The sequence below is a fragment of the Panicum hallii genome, chromosome 5, assembly GCF_002211085.1.
Source record: "Panicum hallii strain FIL2 chromosome 5, PHallii_v3.1, whole genome shotgun sequence".
NCBI lineage: Eukaryota > Viridiplantae > Streptophyta > Magnoliopsida > Poales > Poaceae > Panicum > Panicum hallii.
Genome location: NC_038046.1, coordinates 27,777,676 through 27,793,035, shown reverse-complemented (window position 1 = coordinate 27,793,035; position 15,360 = coordinate 27,777,676). Strand labels below are relative to the sequence as shown.

Below are 15,360 nucleotides of genomic sequence, written 5' to 3'. Positions count from 1 at the left end.
TGCTTCTGAACGGGCTTAATTAGACTCTGGAACCAGTACAAAGAATCGTATCTTTAGCTTGAATTGTAGTCCAACCTTCTCCTGACATGATCCACCTGATCGTCATGCAACTTAGGCACAAATCACAAGTCACATGCATGAAACAAAGCCATCATCTTTCGCGCGCATAGCTTTGCAGATTGAAGGCCTCTACTCTCTCCATTTGCTCATTGCTACCACTGCACGGTGGACTGGAAGCATAGCCATGGCCTCCAGCCTCGTGAATCTGCTCCTCATGGAGGTGGCGGCCATCGTCAGCATTGCCCTCCTCGCCATCCTCGTCGTGCTCAGCTCCTACCGCCGCCGCTCCGGCCACCCGGCACTCCGCCTCTTCGTCTGGGCCGCCTCCACCCTCTTCCTCCCGCTCGTGTCCTACGCCGTCTCTGCCGCGGCGAAGTGGGACGCGGCGCGCGTGCCGCTCCTCCTCTCCTGGACCGTCTTCCTCCAGATCCTGCGCAACACCATCGACACCGCCCGCTCCTCCACCTCGACCATCAGCAGCGGTGGCTCCAACGGAAGCAAGTTCCGGCCCTCGGTCGAGCAGCTTGCAAGGATGGGGTGGGTGGCGTTCCTTATCATCAGCAGTGGCGGCGCCGCCGGGAGCCCGCTGCTCACCGGCGTCCTCCTTTGGCTGTGGGTGCTCAGCCTCCTGAAGCTCATCCACAGGCTCGTCGCTGCCGAGCTCGCCAAGAACTCCTTCGCCGTTGGCCTCAACGCATACCTCGTCGCCGACTATATGAAGCAAATACACGGGCAAGCTCAGGCAGGCGAAGGCGGCCACGACGAGGTTAAGGTGCCTCCTTACTTTGTGATGGGTGAGGACAAACTCCACATTGAGGCGAGGCCGCAGGGGTACCGCATTGACCGGGCATCTCCGCCGTCGTTGTCCATTGACGGCGGGCATGGGCATCTCGTCACCGTGGACAGGATATGGCGGCTTTCCTCATCCGGCGACCCGCTCCTCGCCTCTTGCCCGCACCTCAAGGATCTCTGCCTCTCTTTTGCTCTCTTCAAGCTGCAGCTCCGGCGGTTCATCGGGTGCCCACTCGCTGAGGCCGGCTGTCACCGTGCTATGGCGTTCGTGCAGGAGGGGCTCCTCAGTGGGAGCCCCGAGCGGGTGTTCCAGGTGGTCGAGACCGAGCTGTCCTTCGTCGCCGACTTCCTCTACTCCAAGCTCGCCGTTTTCTACGCGAGCGGCAGGTGGTTCCCGGTGCTCAACGCGATCCTTGTGCTGGCCACGTGGGTCAGCTGCCTCGCTGCCGGCGGCGCCATCGTGCAAGACATGACGAACCGCGGCACGGCGCTCGCCGAGGACTACCTGGACCTCAGGAACTACCTGCAGGACCACGACACCATGTTCCACGTCATTGTCGGCCTCGACGTCCTTGTCTCCATCTCCTTCATCGTCGCCATCGTGTTCACAGAGGGATGGGAGATCGCCAACTACGTCTGCTCCGACTGGATCAAGGTGTCCACCATCTGCGAGTACGCGCGACGCCCGTCGTGGCTGAAGTCGCCGTTGGCGCGTCGGAAGCTCGTCCGCATGCTCCGCCTACGGGCCATGCAACAATGGGATGACCGCTTCTGCCAAATGTCCATCCTGCAGCACCGGTTCTGCTACTGCGGCTGCGTCTCCCGGCAGGTCGACCGGATCGCCAAGGAAACCGTCGTCGTGCCGGCGGCGGTTAAGTCTGCCATCGTGGAGACGCTAAGAGCAAACCAGCAGGGTAGGCTCGGGAATGGCGAGCTGTCCTTGCAACGCAACGGCGTCGCCGACAAGCTCATCTGGGCTTGCCGCATTAGCGCGACCGGCGAGGACAATGCAGAGCTGGTGCTGGGCAGCCTATCCGAGCAGATCCTCATGTGGCATGTCGCTACCAGGCTCGCCGAGCTCAAGCGCTCCCAGGGAGCCCATGGCAATGTCAACAGTGACAACGACGGAGACGGGGACAACGAACAGGTGGTCGTTGCGACGCGGCTGTCCCGTTACTGCGCCTACCTAGTGGCGCTGAAGCCGGGGCTCCTGCCGGACCACCTCGTCTGGACGGAGGAGCTCTACGAGGGCGTGGTGGAGGAGGTGACGAGGGTGCTCGCGCGCTGCGCCGGGCCCGTCGTGCGGTACGAGCGCGCGGTTACGTGCCTCGGCGGGAGCATGAACGCGACGTTGAAGAAGGCGTCCAAGCTCGGGCGGCAGCTGGTGGAGGAGCTCGCCGACGAGGAGCTGACGTGGAAGGTGCTTGCCGACTTCTGGGCGGAGCTCATCCTCTACCTCGCGCCGTCAGAGAACGCGACGCCGCATGCCAAGTCACTCCGCGGCGGGGGCGAGTTCATAACCGTGCTCTGGGCATTGCTCGGTCACGCAGGCATTGTTAAGCGGCCAGAGAGCACTGATATCTCAGTCTAATCATATCAATATTTTTTTCTTCTTTGTATGTACTGTATGTGGCTACCCGCAAAAAAAAAAGTGTACTGTACGTGGTTTGGGTATGTGAAATTATAGATACAGGTCGATCGTTATCTCTTTTTTTTCTTTTACATTTCCACTTTGTTCATCTGGACAAAATTGGATGTTACCATAATTAATTATTGGCTCTACAACATACAAGGCCAACGAAGATGGCGATCTGTGTTTATATCACCAAAAATCTTATTATTAGTCCGTTGAAAAATTGTTTTTATCCTCAATCACGGATAACGGCGATTGGATCTCGATCTAACCGTCCAGATCGCACCTTCCTTTCAACGTCACCCCTCTCTTATCGAGCTGCACGAGACGATGTGATGACGCCCAACGTCGTAGGTTCCTCCTCGTGGCCAAAGCACCATGCGTCCCTGCCCAGCATCACCACCTCCGCTCGGCTTTTGCAACCCCCACCGCCATCCTCTGCAACCTGACGCATCCAATTTATCCTTTTCAAAACCCCGTCAGGGCCAGACGCCACCACCCCCCACCACGCACTCCGGGTGTCCTACAACCTAGCTTCAGTGGTGGTCACATCGCCTCCGCTCCGCCACTGTATCTCCCACATCCACCGTCGGCAAGCAAGCCTCCCCAAGGTTTGTTCTACGGCTGGGCACATGTAAGGCCCCTAAAGTCCAAGTCACCATTCCATTCAAGATCTCTTTGGAACACGGGATTCACAAACACGAATGAATAGGAAAAACATAGTATTGGAGTAGAGATGCAATTGAAATCCTACTTGAATCTAAAACATGTGAAAGATACAAAAACATATGTTCCGATGCTACATTGAATAACAAAGGAAAGAAAACATTAGCTTCGACTTTATATTTTCCTCCAAAATATCCACGGAAGAGCCCATTTTATAGGAATTTCAAAATAATAATTAGGATTCAATCCTTTGAATCTTCCAAAATTTCTATACTTTTCCTCCGTTCCAAAGGGCCCCTCAATTTCTAGTACAAATGTGGGTGATTGGTACCTAAGCAAGATCTCCATTGATTGATGAGTATATAGTAAAACTAAAAGGATAAATCTAACGGACGTTGAACCTGTGTTGTACACCAATAGAGAGACACATGGTGTATATGATTACGTAACTAATTAAATTCCATATTTCTGTTACATTTCCTTTTGTCACATACTTTTTCGTAAATCAGTTCATTTAGGTCTTCATAAGGAGTGCATTATCTAAAAAAAGTCTTCAAAACGAAAAAGTTTATCTGTTCCCGTAATTCCTAAGGAATCAGAGTACCAAAACGAAAAAGTCATTTTTTGAAAAAAAAGTTTAATGTCAGCAAAAAAATGGCCAGCTAAGCATCAGAACATAGCTTGCACGGCAACGGCAGCATCCACCGTCACCGTGAACAATAATCTTTGTCCCGTTGGTTACCTGTTCTATGCAGGTTGCACACACCTTGCAGGCTTTTACCCGGAGAAGCTGGCCTTTCCTGGCGGTTTCTTGGAAGAAAGAGACTAGCACAGGTGCCACAGCACTCGCTCAGAGCCAGATCACCACGTGCTGGAGCCGTGTTGCTGTCATGTTCGTAAGATACTGATGCGGTTCTTTTGGCATATTTTGCGCGTACGCTAAACGCCCATAAGTAGCGATCAAGGAAATGGATCAAGCGATTCCAATACCGTGAAAGAGAAACTTCCCAGATCCAGGGAAGCTTATCCCCTACTGGCTACACAAACTGCCATCTCAAAGATGCGGGGCATAGCTTTTTGCATCCCCTTCTGCCCAAAAAGTGCCATCTCAAAGATAGGAAAGGAGAAAAGAGGAAGTACACACGGTTTTGATCTACATAAAACCAGATAATAATTGATACTTAGCGTGCTGGAGACACAATTGTTGCTGAAAGACCTGCAGCTTATGCTACTTCTTGGACAGTAATGATCTGCTACCTCAGCATTTCGGCCCTATCCAGAAAAAAGACAAGATCGGATTGGGCCTGGTTTAATCATGCGGGCTGCTACGGGCGGGCTTTGGCACCATGGAGCAACAAATTAAATTAAATTATTCTATTTCCAAATGAAAGCCAAACATCTCGAGCGCAAGCCCTGCCTGGCCAGGGGGCTGTTCCGAGCCACGCGTGTGACCAGGAGCTGATTGGTCACAGAAGCCACGGAAGCCACGCTCGTCAAATATACTGACCTCCAGAAGTTTATATGGGCTGTAATTATGGTGGTGGACTGCTACATAGTCTGAAATGTAAAAAGTACGATCTCAAACAAAAATATAAATATTTTCCAAACTAAACACTCCAATTAGAGACTGATTTCACTACTGTACTTCTAACGATGAGATGTTCAAAATAAGACTAGACTTGCATATATTTGAATAATGTTTAGTTAGAACATTTTAATTGTGAAGGTAGAATAATTTGTTTACGAAGCTAGAACAATTGTTCTATTTCAAAAAAAACTATTCCATATTTAAAAAGATATTTTAATAATACTTTTATCTAAATATAGTCAAGTTTTGGTCTCAACGATATAATCAGAATTTTATGTGAATATCTAATTTGCGAGTGACTGTTGTTTTTATATTTGCATGAATTTTCATGCAACACGTCAGCCTAGCTAGCCCTGACTTCTCAGCGGACCAAAATACCGCTCGGCATGCCTTTGCGGGCGAATATAAAATAAAAAAGACCTAGGTATCTAGCTTGTGTGACCAGATTAAGGTTACTGCCTGTCAATAAGGTTACTGCCTGTCACGCGTGCGACTGCTAGTATTCCCGCTGGCCAGGGGGTCTTCTATATGAGCGCGATTACTTGTCACAAGAGGCGACAAAAATAAAACTTCAGACTGCCGCCTAAGCATGCATGCACAGCCCTAATCATCACTGTAACACAGCTAAAAAGAACAAAATCAGATACAGCCACCACGTGGAAAGAAGACGCGCCTAAATAATATAGGGTGTGATTGGTTCTCTTTCGTAGAGAGCCTGACTCGTATAAGATAATCTGGCCTCCACCAAACTCTGCACGTGCAAGCCCCACTTGTTTGGTTGCATGGTTCGCTCCAACCAGGTCACAGGGAGATGTTCTTTCGTTGCCCGCATAAAGACATGTTGCGCAAAATAAAAATTATTAAATAATCATCACCAATTATACTCGAGTAGTTCTTAATTTATTTAATATTCTTTCACATACATTAAAATGAGTTAATACATACTAATTACATACTAATTGTAACATTAGCAGGGCATCACCATGCGAGCAGGCCATCGGAAAATGGCCGCTAGGTGCGTTCATGACGAGCTAGGCTCTAACCTCCTTTTTGCATCCAACTAGAACATTCGGCGTCGATGCCCGCCCTACCATTTCAACAATCAAATTGAGTAATAGAATCAAATAAACATTGGAGAGCAAGAATACGCGCTTCTTGTTTAAACATTTGAGGAATGCTCAGGTTTGGAAATTTCTCCAAAGGGTTTGTTACATGTAAAAAATCTCAACACAAACCGCCCATCCTCTAGATGCAGCAACTTCTATTGGCAATTTACCATCCTATTAAGAAAGCACACAAGAAAATTAGAAATAAACATAGGAGAGCAGGAAGAATAACAAAACCAGAGGTCTTATGTTGCACAATAAGGACATAATAGAGGCATTATATTCCAAGGTCCAAACCTATCACAAAGATGACAAATGAGTATAAGGAACTACAGATGCAGGTTGTGCATCATGGTACTTGTGTACACTATATAGCACAGTGGCAGTCTAAACTGTGCATATGTACTCAAACTCCTATTGTTCCTTGGATGTGAAAATAATAAATGGCTTTTTCTAACAGAAGGATGAACAGATGCATGAACATTTAGATCAACACCTTTCAATTCCTTTTTAATTTTCTTTGCATTTGCATGAAGGCATCATCTTAACTTCAGTATTAGAAAGATATGCAACATTCACAAATTCATTAATGGAGTTCTTATAAAGAAATTTAAGATGAAATCCCCACATTTAAGAATAAATTTTAAAGCCTTATGTCACAACACTTCCATAAATCAATATTTGGAAACCACGACTGCAATCCTCAAAGAGCGTGATTTTGCCACATCTAAGAACCATGGCTACCTACCGTAACACAACAAATGTTAGCTACCACAATAGAAATTCATCAAGAGCATGTGGCAACGAAACAACAATCTGACAATAAGTTTTTGTTCACCCAAAACTCCAATTAAGAAAAAAATGGAACCGAGTGCTATAACATTTGATATTTTCAAATCTACATGTGAAGAGAAGTAACTGCACATACCAAGCCCTATTGCTCGAATATCATCTTGATTCAATGCACTGTTACTGCCAAAGTATGAATTTAATTTGCATATTCCATCCTACAAATCCTGATGCAACAAAACAGCCGCATCTTTGAGGCAGACGACACTGATAACATAGCTATTGCCATGGCTCATGAATCACGACACCATGAGTCCATTTTGGATCAAAAAGACAAAGAAAAAAAAGCAATAATTTGAGGAAATAGAAAGTGAAGATATTGCAGAATATTTGTCTTCAATTGATTTTCTTAGAGAGTAAAGTTGCTAATTTCAAGAACCACATGCTGTAATTTTATGACTATGCATATCCAGCACGCATAAAGTTCTATGGATAGAACTACAAACGTCCAAGTACCTAAGAAATTCAGACCTCCCAGGATACTAGACTCTTCATGTAGGGAGGAAGTTGCTCATACTCCTCCTTTCACGCCATTATCATTTCTTTGAACAAACTACCTTCATGGAGTTAACAGTGAAAAAATCACAATGAGCAAGATCCGATCTGTCTTTAAAACATCCAAGACATTCATGCTGATCACCTAGATCATTTCTTTCATTTTGGGGAGCTATAAGTTCAGGTTCCTTCATGATCTTTTGTCCAGCATCAGCATTGAAAAGTATAGAGTATTAAAAAATAAATTGGGCTACTTTTAACATGAGACTAAAATAAGGAAAGGAACATTAGAGGTAAACAAAGAACAGTGGGAAAACATGAAAGGTGAAAGCTATAGATATATGAATGGATTTCCTTCAATTACCTTTCAGGATTCCTGTAAAGCTTCTTTGGGCTTTCACTATAATCCGTGACTACAAAATCCTAACAAATTATCATTATTTAAGCTAAAAAATAGCAGCTAACAAGAAATACTAATACCTTCCTACTATCTAGCTCCCAAGAGCCTGAATTTGAGGGCGCAACCTTAGAGCATGGAAGGCTGAAAGGCTAGGAACAATCAAAACATAGCACGATATAGCTTAAATAGCAGGCAAAAGATATTGATGCTGTTGAGAATAGACTATAGAAGATATATTGATTTATCTCTCCATGATCCATCCATTATCAGGTAGCAGTAATTTTAATGAGCAAACGACAAGCCACGATTAACAACAAAGAGCAACCTTTTTTATCCAAGATCTTGCAAACAATTGAAGATGAGAAAGGAAAGGGAGAGCAGGGCGCACCTGAAGAGCAACTTGCCGTCGACGAACACGCCGCGGGCGAACTTCGTGACCTGGACGAGCAGCAGCGGGTCCGAGGGGCGGAACCCCTCTGAGCCGAGGCCGACTAGGAGCTCGTCTAGCAGCGGCACGCCGGAGGGCGGGGCCGACGGCGAGCTTGTCCAGCAGCAGCACGCGCATCGGGTGGGTTGAGGAGCCCGACGTCCGCCGGGAACGGTCGGCCGACGTGGACACGAACGCCACGCCCTCGCCCGTGCAGGCGATGCTTAGCCGCCCGCTGCCCTCGCCATCGACGGAGACGCGGCCAGCTACCTGTTCGAGCGCCTCGCAGCAACGCACCTCCCGCTTATCGCGGCGTCGCCACTAGTCGACGCGCTGTGGGCCTCCCCTGAGCTGGTTGCGCTACCGAACATCATGCGCCGCTTCCACCGCCGTAGCCCACTCCACTTCCTCCGCCTCTTCCCACGCGTCTTCCACCTCCGCGCTCCGCTCCTGCTCTCCCACTCGTTGACCCCCACCGCCGCAGACCTCCGTGCCTTCACCAACTCCCCCTCCTGTTGGCGATCTGGATCCTGCAGGAGCGGGCGGCGACGGCGGCGGCGGCGGCGGAGAGCAGGAGGAGCGGCGGCCGGGAGGGGTGATGGAGGTGGGCGGAGAGGGAGAATGTGACGGTTCATATACTTGTAAGCTAGGCACATTATTTGTTAGTGCGAAGTATGTGCTTGTTAGTGTAAAGCTTGTGTGTGTTTATGTGAAGTTAAAAAAAACTTAAATACAAGTAAAAGGGGTATTTTTATAATTACGGAAAAAAACTAGGGTTTTTTTTGCAAAATATAATTGGATAGGAGATAACTTTAAAATAAGTGAAGGGTGGTTTTGCAAACACATTTTCTTTACTTTATGCCCTGTAAAAAAAATGTGTATTTACCCAAAGGTTTCATTTGTAATGGTTGTGTTGAAATGTGTGTGTTGAATTGAGTGCATTTGTGAAAATAAGGACCTATGTATGATTTTCCAAAAGTATGAGTCCTTTTATGCAACTGTTGAATTACAAAAGTAACTTTCAAAAGTTACTAGGGGATAAAATGTAAAACTGAAAGTAATCATGACCAGTCATAATTGTTTGCAGTTAAGTCCAAGATTTCATAAAATTCACATGATTAAAGACAAAAACTTTATTAATTTTGAGTTGAGTGCAAAATGGAAAAATAAATCATTGTGCTTTAGGTTTCTGAACTTAAGCCCTAAAACAAAGTTGTAGGATTTGAAAAACTCTACAACTTTCATTTTGACCATATTTTCATTAGAGCTTTGGAACAGCGGGAAAAATTTAGTTTACAGTGAGATTCCTGAGGTTTTGCAAATTCCAGAAAGGTCCTTCGGACCCCCTCTCTCCTTCTTCTTCCTCTGGCTTCTGCTCTGCTGTAACACCCTAAGATAATTTCCTTAAATTTTAATGAATCTATTTGGGCTTAAATAAATTTTTCAGGCTCTCCCTTAATATTGTGGCATTTAAAACGATTTATAACACAAGAAAATAAAAATTAATTATAAGGTCAACTTGCTTGTGCATTCATGCTGGTGCATTGTTTTATTGGTGTTGGGTTTGAATTCAAATTTATTTGAATTCAAATGGAGTTGTTTGAGTGGTTTGAGTGTAGAAAAGAAAAGAAAAGAAGAGAAGGGAGCAGCAGCCCGGCCCAACAGCCCACTCCTTCCCTCCTCTCTCTCCTTTCCCTCCCGGGCCCCCTCTTTCCCTTCCCGCATGGGCCACCCGAGGCCCAACACCCTCTCCTTTTCATCTCCCTGCGTGGGCCAAGCCGGCCCATCTCCTTTTCCCAGCCCAAGCCGAGCCGTGCTCGCCCTCCCTCCTCTCTCTCTCTCACTGACTGCCGGGCCCGCGCGTCAGCGCTTTCTTCTCCCTCTCCTTCCTCTTCCCCGGGCGCAACGGCCCGAGATCCCCGGCGACCCCCCCTGCTCCGGGCCCGCACGCCAGGTAGCGCCGCTGCCCTTCAAAGAGCCGCCCCAACTCCTCCTGAACCCTAACCCTAGCCGTCACTCAAACCCCCGGCGCCGCCACCCTTTTCCTCCGCCGCGCAAGCTCCCTCGGCCTCACCACCGAGCCGCCGTTCCGCCGCGCTCTAGACCCCCACAGCCCCGCAAGAGCTCCGCCGCGCCTCCTAGAAGCTTCCCGAGCCGTGCATTCGAGCTCCGAACCTCTGCATCACTGGAATTTCGTGGAGCAACCGCCGCCGGTGAGCCGCCCCGCCATTCCAATTCATCGCCGCTGGTGCCGTTCTGGTCCTGCTGATTCCCTTTGCACCTCCGCAGGAAACCCCCGGGGCGTTTCCCGCCATCCAGAGGGCCCGGCCACCCCTGCAGCACCTGCCTCCGCGAGCGCCGCCCACCCCGCCGCACGGTCATCGTCGACGATCGTCCTTCGCCACGTCCTCCGGCCAAACTCCGCCTCGGTGAGCAACACAGCATCTCCTGTAGCCTTTTGCGCTTGATGTTGTGGTCTGTAAACCCCCGCGACAACCCAACCACGGTACGCCGGTGACCCCGTGCCGCCTCCGCCGTGGGGAGCGTCGACCCGAGCCCCAATCCTCCGTACCGACCGCCCAGGTGGATCACTCGTGCCGCCAGCGTCCTCCCGGACTTGACCTCGTCTTGAATGAGGGCCGGACGGCCAAGATCGGCCATCGCCGGCGATCTGCCGCCGCGGGAGCGGTCCATTCCGGTGACCAGCGCCGCCGGCTCCTGTTCCTTTTGCCCCTTCTCATCCTGGCCGCCCGATCCGCGATCCACGGATCAAAACAGAACCCGCGTACCCCTTCGTTCCGAACCGCAGGATCCAAATCCAACCGCCCCGATTAGATCTTACCGGTTCACCCTTGCTTTGAATCTGAGCCGTCCGTCCCTGATCCGGCGCGTGGGATTTGATTCCCATTATGATAGGCCCTGGCGCGTTAGATCCTGATCGGACGGACAGAAACCGCGCGTACCCCTTCGCGAGACCGATCTAATCCGAGCCACCAGATCATGATCCAACGCTCCAGATTAGAACGTACCGGTTCGGCTTGGTGTTCTTGCTAAAGAGTCCCTGTCTTTTAGGGAAATCAACCCGCCGTCCAACCCTAGCTCAAAAATAATTACGGATAGGTCCTTTTCTTCTCGTTTAGACCCCTGAGTTTTCCAGATTTTGAACCCGCAGTCCAGGTCCAGTGTTTTCACGCGCTAGCCCCTATGTCTAACCTTTAATTAGGTTTTAGTCCTCGGTTTTTGTGCAGAAGCCCCTGGAAGTTAGGTTTTTCTTACAAATAGGTCCCTGGATCTTGTTTCGAGCGTAGTTTTCGCGTTTTAGCTCCGTTTTAGGTGTTCTTTATATCCACGCGATCGTTGTAACGCGTAGAATAGTTCTAGGCCAGAATTATGTGTTGTTTCATTGTCTTGGTGTACTGTTTCTTATAGTTTGCCATTGTTTGTGCATGTGTGTATGTATGGACTATGTTTTGATGATCGTGAGTAGACGCGGAGCCTTTGGACGAGTACCAGGAGCAGCCGTCTTCCGAGCAGTTTGAGCAGCAGCCGGGAGAGTACGAGGAAGGCAAGTATAACATGAACCTCCTATCACTTTTAAATACAATTTCATACTGCATTTTAATACTGTATGCCTATAAGGACTTCCTAGCCACCTTTATATCCTTATATATATATCCTATGGGTTGCATTTTTGGTTAGTTGTGCTAGGTTGCTGCGCTATAACAAATCTTGGTCCTTTTTAATTAAATTTGATTAATGGTTATATGCAACTTAACTCTGAGAGTGGCCCTCTGTGCTGTGTGCTTGAGTGGCTCACGTCTCCTTAAAAGATGTTTTGATAGAAACATGGTTTAGGGGGCCAGCACGGTGCTTAGTGCTTGGTTGGCCACTCTCCCTAAGGACCGGTTCATAGAGCGACAACCTGGGACAACCGCGCAACCACAAGACTGGAATGGGACGGTCTTGACCTACTAATTAGGTCATTTTGGTTCGGGAGTAACTTACCTGCGGGGGCAAGAGGGGTGGTAGGCTTCAATGGTCCCTGCTCCTCCGGCTTGGTCTGTGCTGTGTGTCTTGTACCCCTGGAGGTGGGCCCCATCGTTGCTGATCCAGAATCCTTAGCGGTTACGCCTTACCAACGTGATTCTTTGTAACGGTCTCGTAGTGTGCTTGCTAGCCATCTCACCTAAGGAAGTGCGATGAACAACTAGCGTAGCTCACGACTTGTGGGTAAAGTTGTGCAACCTCTCAAGAGTGTAAAACTGATATATCAGCTGTGCTGACAGTCATGAGCGGCCCAGATCCTCCGTCTGATTAGTGGGGTTATCAACCTTTGATTAGGGAGATTCCCCGGGGTGGTTTTGGTTTGGATGGTTCTCAGAAGTTCTTAATTATTATTGATTAATTTATTATGCAATTGGGTTTATGGTAACTCATCCACTGGTAGTAACTAGCTTTAATAAAATTTGCCAAGACTAAAAGCTAATGCAGTTGAGTCAGCTAGCCTAGAGCCTCATAGTTTGTGTTGTACTTGTTGAGTACGAGTTTGTACTCACCCTTGCCTCTCTTCTCTTCTGTTCTCTTGGATATCTTCGACTGCTGCTCAGTGCCCGGCAACGTGGAGGACTACGTCAGCGGCTTCGACGACTTCTAGGCGTTTGTCTCCCAGTCGACGTCCCTGTGGCGCCCAGCTCTCTATGTATCCCTTTTACGCTTCCGCATTCCTTGAACTGATTCTTGATTCAGTTGTAATAAAGATATTCATTTTATAATTTATACGCTTTGATTCGTGACATGTGTTGTGATATCTTGATAATCTGTTGTATATATGCGTGACTTGATCCTGGCGCATATATGATTGCTCGATTTATGTTCTTATAAATCGGGTGTGACATCTGCTCCTCTGATCTACTTCGTGTCTGACGCCGCCGCTTCTCCGGCCATGTGCTGAGCCTCGGCCGCTCCCCGGCGCCACCTCTAGCTTCTAGCCGCTCCACGCGTCGCTCCTTAGCCCAGCTACCGTCCTAGCTCTTCTTGCTGGCCCCCTCGCCGAGTGCCACGTTGCCTGTAATGCTGCCAGCGCCGCCCGGTCTCGCCGGCACTTCTGCTCGCCGCCCACCGCATCAACGCAGCCACCCAGGGCCGAGGCATTGCGCCCTTTCCACTCTCATCTATCTCTACAGCCTATAAAAGGCCGGTTCTAGCTCACGGTCGCACTACCAGAAACCACCGTTGTCCTCCATTGTTGCTGCTCAACCATCCCACGCCGAGCTCGCCCCTCCGGCCTCTCTTCCCTTGAGCTCACCCCCAAAATCGCTTGCCCCTAGCCCCTTGAAGCTCCTCCCCCTGTTCCCCATCAACCCCGCTCGCCGGAGCTCGCCGGAGCACCACTGCCACCATTGGCAAGTTACTGTCACCGTCGTCGGCCCTCCTCCAGCCACCCCGGCATCAACCGAGCCCATCCAAAGGTAGCCCTCGTGTCCCTCATGTTCCCCCACCTCTTCCTCGCCTCCGGGAAGCACCCCATCGCCGGAATCAAGCTCCCTAAGCTTTCTCTGTTCCAAAAATCGCGACCAGGGATCCCATACAACAATAGGAATAATTCCAGGGACCTATCTGCACAGACCATGACTTAGATGAATAGTATCACGCTGGATCTTTTTGAAATCTTTGGCTGAAACTTTGAAAAATCGTAGTAAATCATAGAAAAATCAGAAAAATACCAACCATGTTTTGTTGGAATCCTTAAGTAAAATTCGACTACTTTTATTTAGGAAGTTTGAGCTGTAGGTGTATATTTTCTGATGTAGATTAAATATTAGGAAATGAGTGTTTTATTTGTATCTCATGTTATATGCATGTGTTGTGGCTAAATTTTGGAACCTAGGTGGTATGTCCCATGAGTAGCTTTATGTAAAAAAATTCGAGTACTTTACTGTTCATTTACTTAGAATTTGAGTACTTTTTGTTATATGTTGATAGAAAGTTCATAATTTAATTGTAGCTGCATTCCTTCATGTTTAATGCTGAAACTTTTACCTTAGCTTTGCTTCAACATGTTTAGTTCACTGTAAAAATTTCGAGCCCAGAAACTATGTGCATGTTTGTAAATCTATTTTTGTTCAGTTTGTCTTGTTGAGGCTAAAATAAATACCTTAGGTTGGCAATAAATGCTGGTAAATTGTTTTTACACTCCTTATCAGTGTGTTATCATGCAAGTTAATCTGTGCTACTAGATCCTTGCTGCATGTCAAGTTGTTGCATTTATTTGGTTCCTAGATATAGTTTTCTTTTTGAGTGTTACTAAGAGGTGCTTTCCTACCTGTTAATTTCAGTAGCTAATTCTTGTTCCTGAGTAAGTCATGTTACCCTTGTTGGATAATTATAACATGAGTTATGGTTACAACAAGTGTCTCTGTGCAGCTGCTCAGATTCTGAGCATGTGCTTTAAAGTTGATTGCTTATGCGTGATATTATTTGTATGCTTGCTAAAACTAGCTCGTAACCCCAGTACAACTTAGCTAACATACCTGAGACTTTGTGACACTTGAGTCATTATGTACGATTTGGAATAAATTATGAACCACTTAAAGCTATATTTAGTCATGTGTGCTTGTTGTTACAATATGATTCTTGTGCCACTTGTTCAAATCTTAATTAGACTTGTTGTGCAACTGTAAAACAGATGAGAAGTCTAATCTGCAAGTGAAAACATTTGATTTATATTTAACCTGCTGGTGGTGTGACGCTAGACTTAATTAGCTCTTGGTAGCCAAAGTCTTTGCGATAGATTGACTGAAGTTAAATTGTGCACCATGTCTGATGTGCTTGCTGCCCCTATGGCAGACTGTTATGATGTTTGGTTAACCTTCTCTGTCAGCACACTTATATCAACCGATTTATCGACTGAGATGTTGCCACGCACCCCTTTAGCAATATACCCATAGGACACATACCTATCGGCCATATGCATTCTGACTACGCACCCGTAGGACACCCATCAGCTGTATGCCATCAACCTCACGCCCTCTTTAGCTACCCATCTATCGACACCAGCCCATCGGCCACATTCTCTTTAGTCTAGTTCCATATTTGTAGTCTCATCAGCTTAAGTCCGATGTTAATGTCCTATTCCATCTGGTTCTTGTAACGGATCCAGTTTAGATGGCCCGTTGGCTAGATGTCACTCAATTGTGTACTGACGTAATCAAATCGATGCAACCGCACCTAGTTATCTAGGTTTAACACTTAAGCGCATCTCAATTAGGCACAGTAGTGCAGAGTAGGACAATCACCTACACGGATGATATCCCCAATAAATGTAAGAGAACCTTAAGGATGAAA

At 47.7% G+C, this 15,360-nt stretch overlaps 1 protein-coding gene across 1 annotated transcript; it reads left to right on the top strand.

Annotated features, from left to right (window-relative positions):
- The first annotated feature begins 244 nt into the window (after nt 1-244).
- Nucleotides 245-2,480, top strand: LOC112891621. Its single transcript, XM_025958527.1, has one exon. The coding sequence runs from the start codon at nt 245-247 to the stop codon at nt 2,441-2,443; it is 2,199 nt and encodes a 732-aa protein (XP_025814312.1). The 3' UTR covers nt 2,444-2,480.
- The last annotated feature ends 12,880 nt before the right edge of the window (nt 2,481-15,360 follow it).